Source organism: Saccopteryx bilineata, chromosome 3 (genome assembly GCF_036850765.1).
Source record: "Saccopteryx bilineata isolate mSacBil1 chromosome 3, mSacBil1_pri_phased_curated, whole genome shotgun sequence".
In the NCBI taxonomy this organism is placed as follows: Eukaryota; Metazoa; Chordata; class Mammalia; order Chiroptera; family Emballonuridae; genus Saccopteryx; species Saccopteryx bilineata.
The window spans coordinates 257,339,020-257,346,290 of record NC_089492.1 but is presented as its reverse complement, the minus strand read 5'-3'; the positions used below and the strand labels follow the sequence as shown (position 1 = coordinate 257,346,290).

General features: G+C 46.2%; 1 protein-coding gene across 2 annotated transcripts in view; it reads right to left on the bottom strand.

Moving 5' to 3' along the window:
• Positions 1–2,605: 2,605 nt before the first annotated feature.
• EIF2B3 (eukaryotic translation initiation factor 2B subunit gamma) overlaps positions 2,606–7,271 on the bottom strand; it is a 137,596-nt gene continuing 132,930 nt past the window's right edge. For both annotated transcript variants that reach the window (XM_066269359.1, XM_066269358.1), the window contains exon 12: positions 2,606–2,769. In XM_066269359.1, the coding sequence (XP_066125456.1) occupies positions 2,717–2,769 (53 nt within the window). In that variant the 3' untranslated portion in view covers positions 2,606–2,716. The remainder of the gene's footprint in view (positions 2,770–7,271) is intronic.

The following is a 7,271-nucleotide window of genomic DNA, read 5'->3' as shown; positions in this document are numbered from 1 at the left end:
TATCAACTCTTTCCTGCCTGGCTCTTCTGGCTTCTGTCCCACAGAGAGGTGGCTGGCCTGGGGACATTCAGTTGCACACTGTATTTCAGACATACCCAAACGCTCTGTAGCTGCTGCCAAAAGGAAACAAAAACTGTCCCTGCCTTCTGGCAGACAAACAGAGCAAAGAGAAGAGAAATCAAAGCATCTGGGGCACCCAGCCAGTCCTGGAATTATTAGAGACAATAGCAGCAGTGTCCTGAGCTGGTAGCTGCTCCCAGATGGGACTCAAACCCAGCAAGGCCTTCCCCTGGGGAACCCTTGCTTTGTCTGTTTCCCCAGCACTGGTTTGTTTCCTGTAGTAAGGGCTGCTCATGGGCTTTTGTAGAAGGCAGAGGAAAGGGGTTTCCTATACTTCCTGTCAGGTGTTCCTAGGGCTCAAAGGAGAAGGTCAGGAGGAGGTATGGAAGCCTCTGGGACAGTTTAATCAATTTATTATCCCCCCCACTAAAACCTACCCAGCTCCATCCCCTTTCTGTGGTTAAGGAACAGTCCTCTGGCCTCTTAGGCTACCCAGACCTCAAGTCAGAAAGCTCTGAGAGAGGTGGACAAAACCTGAGAATAAGATGGGCCTTTAAAAGTTACCTAGTCCTGCCTGGCCTGTGGTGGCGCAGTGGATAGAGTGTAGACCTGGAATGCTGAGGTTGCTGGTTTGACACCCTGGACTTGCCGGATCAAGGCATGTACAACACGCGATCAACAGGACAACTAAGTGAAGCAACTATGAGTTGATACTTCTCTTTACCCTCCACATCTCCCTCCTCTCCATAAAATCAATAAATAAAATCTTTAAAAAAATGTTACCCAGTACAACTTTCCCAGTTTGTAGATGGGGAAATTCAGGGAAAGAGGAGAGGCAGTGATTTGGTCAAAGCCAAACAACATTACAGAGGGCAAGGCTTCTTCCATCCAGGGCACAACTGTCTGCAGTTTCATCTGGGCCCCACAAATTTTTTTTTTTCAGAGAGAGAGAGGGATAGACAGGGACAGACAGACAGGAACAGAGAGATGAGAAGCATCAATCATTAGTTTTTTGTTGCAACACCTTAGTTGTTCATTGATTGCTTTCTTATATGTGCCTTGACCGCCAGCCTTCAGCAGACCGAGTAACCCCTTGCTGGAGCCAGCAACCTTGAGTTCAAGCTGGTGGGCTTTTTGCTCAAACCAGATGAGCCCACGCTCAATCTGGCGACCTCGGGGTCTCGAACCTGGATCCTCTGTATCCCAGTCCAATGCTCTATCCACTGCGCCACCGCCTGGTCAGGCTGGGCCCCACAAATTTAATTTCAGTGCCAAAGGGGACCACCTTGGGTGCCACCAAAGCTCTTGATTCCCACCTCTGCTGCAGTACTATTCAACCACTTCTGCTGGACCATTTTAGCAAACTCTCAGGAACCTTGTTCTGACCAGTGGGAAGAATGTGGAGCTGTGGAGCTCCAGAGCTCCCAAGAAGGCTGGTGGAGGTGGAGATCCCGCAGGGAAGGAATGCTTATCTAGTCAGTCTCTCACAAGTTCAATGAGAACAATATTAAGATTCAGGCAAGATTACTTAAATGAACTTGAGAGACTTCAGATTTTTGAAGCAATGTAGAAACCAGTACTTTTATAATTACTGCCACCCACAGTGAGCACATCAAGAGAAACCTTCACTTTGTTCAATCTAAGAAGTGAAATCTTACCCCAGGAACCACTTTTATCTTCCACCAAACTCCTGGAGGTTGTAAAAGCAGCACAGGGAACGGTAAGAGCGGAGTAGTGCGTTTGGGAGTGGGTGGTGAAGAGAAGGGGGACAGGACTCTAGAAGAGCTGTGAGTATGGAAATCTCATTCCTCAATTATCTGAAGCAGGAGAGTCTGTATAATTAAGATATAATTATACAGGAGTGCAGCTGGAGAAGAGTCAGAAAGAATTTCAAACCACGATGTTTCCATATTGCTTCCTGGCCTTTTGGCTAAGATGAAGTGAAAACTATGATAGAGTTTCCTAGCTCTTCCTTACCAAGCTGAACAGATCTCACTAAAGGGGAGGTGGGAAAGGGTCTGGCTGTTCAGACCATGAATTTTATTGATTTTGCCTCCACTAAAACCAGTGAGCATAGGCTTGATGGCTAAGCAGGTGCTGCCTTTGGCTTGCTTTAAGAGTCTCTAAGGGACAATGGCTGAGTTAGAGAAACTGGCTACAGACTGGGAGGGTAAGGAGGGGTAGTAGGGTTAGAGGGGGAGGCTGGGGTGGGGTGATGGCAGGGACTGGGAATCTGTGTGGCAGGTATGGGGACAGAGTAGTAAGTTCTGGGCTGAGGCTCAGGGGCCAGGGATTGAAGTACTTTCAATCCTCTTAGGTGTGATATGATTTTATGGACTAGGCCAGACCAGCCAGTCAGAAAGTAGCCCTCCTCAGAGCTTTACCACTGGACACTGCTGCCCCTGCCTGGTAATAAAAAATAGGGCCATTGTGTCCTATTTGTGTGTGTGTGTCCTGTTTTGTTCTACACACTGGCTCATGAACACACACTGTCCCTGGAGCTTCCCTGATGTGGAGCGTGGCACTACTCCATAAGACTCCAGCATGCCTTTGGAAGCCCTTCTTTATTAGGAAATAAATACAGAGTCAAACAGGTGGGCCAGCCAATAGCTGTAGTTCTGGAGGCCAAGAGGAAGGCGTCTGACTTGCTCAGAACTCAGATCTCCATGAGCTGGTCATTCCCCACGATCACCTCATTTACTCGTTTGGCTACAAAAAAAAAAAAAAAGGAAAGGTTGTTTGAGAACTGTCAGCAAAAGATGTCATTTCAAACCCAATTACTTCTAATTCTGTGTTCATAAACATTTATTCCTCTTCTATGTGGCTTTGCTCTTGGAATACAACTTGCCAAAGGGACTATAGGAGACAGCACCTTCCCACACAGCAGGAGGGGACTGATTCTACACACTGGCTTTCAGGGAGACTTCACATAAGAGGGGAGCTGGAGCTGGGTCTTAAAGAATGAAGAGTTTTTTCAGCAGTGTATAAAGGGAAGGAATTCCATGCTATTAGTACAATATGAGAAAAAACATAAAGATGTATGAAAGGGGAACATGAAATACTGTGGGACAGGGAAATACTGTCCCTACATGCCTAGGGACAGGGAATGGGGGGAAAAGAGTGAGGAGAAATGAGACTAAAGGGTTAAAAGGAGATAAGCAAATGAGAAAAAGGGAGATGCCTCTGTAATATGGAAATAATACCACCAACTGTATAGGGTTGTTGGGAGGATTCAATGAATTAGAGAATCAGTGAGTGCTTGATAAAGACTAGCATTACAGTATTTTTGTCAAGACCAAACCCTTAAGACTGTCCATGACCTGACTTTCCTGCCTCTTTAGCTCTGTCTTCCACTAGTCTTCATTTGTACGTAAAACCATACTATGTCATAGCTCTAGACCTCAGCACATGCTGCTTCAACCTGCCTTTCTCCCCATCACACTCTTACTCTAAATGCCCTAATCAAACACTTCCACTATGTGATGAACACTTTTCCTTCTGAACTGTCCATTTTCTGCATTGTGAAAACACCCTACCCAATTCATATCTCTACATCATTATATAATTCTCCTTTACTTCACTGTAAGACTCTTGAGGGCAGGGGCAGTGCATTTATGGTCATACCCCGGGGTCTAGCACAACTACTGGTACAGAAAGATTTCAGAGATTTGGGGTACTGACAAGGATCGGATATGGTTATATAAGTGGAGAGCTAAAGTTAAAAGCAGGTGAAGTTTGGCCCTGGCCGGTTGGCTCAGCGGTAGAGCATCGGCCTGGCGTGCGGGGGACCTGGGTTCGATTCCCAGCCAGGGCACATAGGAGAAACACCCATTTGCTTCTCCACCCCCCCCTCCTTCCTCTCTGTCTCTCTCTTCCCCTCCCGCAGCCAAGGCTCCATTGGAGCAAAGATGGCCCGGGCGCTGAGGATGGCTCCTTGGCCTCTGCCCCAAGAGCTAGAGTGGCTCTGGTCGCAGCAGAGCGACGCCCCGGAGGGGCAGAGCATCGCCCCCTGGTGGGCAGAGCATCGCCCCTGGTGGGCGTGCTGGGTGGATCCCACTCGGGTGCATGCGGGAGTCTGTCTGACTGTCTCTCCCCGTTTCCAGCTTCAGAAAAATACAAAAAAAAAAAAAAAAAAAAAAAAGCAGGTGAAGTTTGACAGAGTAGAGAAGTTCAGGAAATTATGAAGCTGAGGGGTTGGATAGTTCACTGATGAATATGTTTAAGTTGTCCAAGATGTTTGGAAAAAAAGAGGAAAGGAAGAGGAATACCAAGAACCTTCGATATATTTAGGGCAGTGCCTGGAGGCTGACCAGTGGTGCATGAAAGGCAAGAAGAGGGTTAGCTTTCAAGGAATAAGAGCCATAGAAAAGAGACAGAGAACCAATGGTCAGAAAGGGACAGGGTGAACTTGGGCATGATGTTTTTATTTCTTGCCAGAGATATGGGGCAGATGGAGCAGATAATTTTTCAGTCTTCTATTGACTCAGACAAAAAAGGCTGACCAGCTGGCTGAAAATGTGTTCTTTTTTTTTCCTTTTTAATGAATTTATTGGGATGACACTGATTAATAATAAAATTATACAGGCCTGACCTATGGTAGTGCAGTGGGTAAAGCATTGACCTAGAATGCTGAAGTTGTAGGTTCAAAACCCTGGGCTTGCCTAGCCAAGGCAAATATGGAAGCTGATGCTTTCTGCTCATCCCCCCTTCTCTCTCTCTCTCTCTCAAATGAATAAAATCTATAAACAAACAAAAATATACAGGTTTCACGTACACAATCCCACAACACATCATCTGTACACTGTATTGCATGTTCACTGCTCAAGTCAAGTCTCCCTTCTGTCACCACTATCTCCCCCAAGCCCTCCTCCAGCCCCCTCCCCACAGCCATCTCCACACTGTTGTCCATGTCCATGAGTTTTTTCTCTTTTCTTTTTTGCTCAATTCCCCCAACTCCATCCAGCCCCCTCAACAGCTGTTAGTCTGCTCTCTATGAGTCTGTCTCTATTTTGCTTGTTAGTTCATTTTGTTCATTAGATTCCACATAGGCGTAAAATCATTTGGTACTTGTCTTTCCCTGACTGGCTAATTTCACTTAGCATAATGCTCGCCAGGTTCATCCATGTTGCCAGAGGGTAGGATTTCCTTCTTTTATTTTTTATGGCTGAATCGTATTTCATTGTGTAAAGATACTACCCCTTTTTTATCCACTCATCTACTGATGGTTACCTGGGCTGCTTCCAAATCTTGGCTATTGTAAATAACGCTGCAATGAATATAGAGAGACAGACAGGCAGTAAGGGAGAGAGATGTGAAGCATCAATTCTTTGTTGCAGCTCCTTCGTTGTTCATTGATTGCTTTCTCATATCTGCCTTGATGCGGGGGGAGGAGGGGTGCGCAACAGCTGAGCCAGTGATCCCCTTGGGCTTCAAGCCAGCAACCTTTAGGCTCAAGCCAGCAACCATGGGGTCATGTCTATGATCCTACTAGCAAGCCAGCGACCCTGTGCTCAAGCTGATGAGCCTATGCTCAAGCCGGCGACCTTGGGGTTTTGAACTTGGGTCCTCCAGTCTGACACTCTATTCACTGCACTACCGCCTGGTCAGGCATACTCTTTTGAATTAGTGTTTCTGGTTTCTTTGGATAAATTCCCATAAGAGGAACTTCTAGGTCATAAGGCAGTTCTGAAAATGTATTAATTCTGGGCTAGCTTCCTATGGCCTTTAAAGGTCCAATACATTATTTTTCTTTCCTTTTTTTTTTTTTTTTTTTTGTGTGACAGAGCCAAAGAGAGAGCCAGAGAGAGGGACAGGTAGGAACAGACAGGAAGGGAGAGATGAGAAGCATCAATTCTTTGTTGCAGCACCATAGCTGACTGCTTTCTCATATGTGCCTTGAGTGGGGAGCTACAGCAGAGCGAGTGACCTCTTGCTCAAGCCAGCGACTATGGGGTCATGTCTATGACCCCACGCTCAAGCCGGTAACCCTATGCTCACGCTGGTGAGCCCGCACTCAAGCTGGATGAACCTGTGCTCAAGCTGATGACCTTGGGGGTTTCGAACCTGGCTCCTCCATGTCCCAGTCTGATGCTCTATCCATTGTGCCACCGCCTGGGCAGGCAGTCAAATATATTTCTTGTCATACTTGAGGGCTTGAGTGTGACCTTAATAGTTGAGGAAGAAACTTTGGCTTTCCTGAGGCTCTACTTCAGCCTCAGAAGGCTTTGGTGCAGCAAAATGAAGATCCTTGATGATGGGACCAAGTCTCCTAGAGAAAGATGTTTGAGTGTGTTCATAGGGCCCATAGCTGGAGCCTCCTTCTGCCCTGCCACTAGAAAGGGGGTTTCGTTTCTTTCTTTTTTTTTTTTACAGAGACAGAGAGTCAGAGAGAGGGATAGACAGGGTCAGACAGACAGGAATGGAGAAAGATGAGAAGCATCAATCATTAGTTTTTTGTTGTGACACCTTAGTTGTTCAGCAGACCAAGTGACCCTTTGCTCGAGCCAGCGATCTTGGGTCCAAGCTGGTGAGCTTTTTTGCTCAAACCAGATGAGCTCGTGCTCAAGCTGGTGACCTCAGGGTCTCGAACCTGGGTCCTCCGCATCCCAGTCTGACGCTCTACCCACTGCGTCACCGCCTGGTCAGGCGAAAAGGGAGTTTCTGACTGAAGCTTTGGAGACCTTGAGATTTCAGACATGTCTTCTGTTCTACTAATCTTTCTGGCTGTTTCTTGCCACATCTCCCTTGTACCCTATATTCTAGATTTCTCAAATGATTTGCAATTTCCAACACTTCGGATTGTGTTTTTTTTTTTGCTTTCTGATTTTTGCTTATATGGTTCCCCCTTGCTTGAGAGGTTCTTCTGTTTGTTTATTTGGTAGATAGCAAAAATTTCAAGATTTAGCCTTAATTCCTTCCTTTAAGATAGTGTTCTTGATCCTTGTGCAAAGAACTAATCAATTTTTCTGTTATGACCTTAATGAACCCTGATAGTCTTCTGCCATGATCCCTGTGAAACATTTATTTACCCATCTGTCTCTCTATAATAGACTGTGAGCAGTTGGACAGCCAAGAGGCAAGTCTTATTCGCCTACACTGTCCCTACTAGAGCAAGAATATAGTAGGCGGTAACTCTTTGAATGTGTGGGTGTTTTGGGATAAAGTGAGAGTACACATATAGGAAAAAAGCATGTATAGACGAGAAGGCCTCC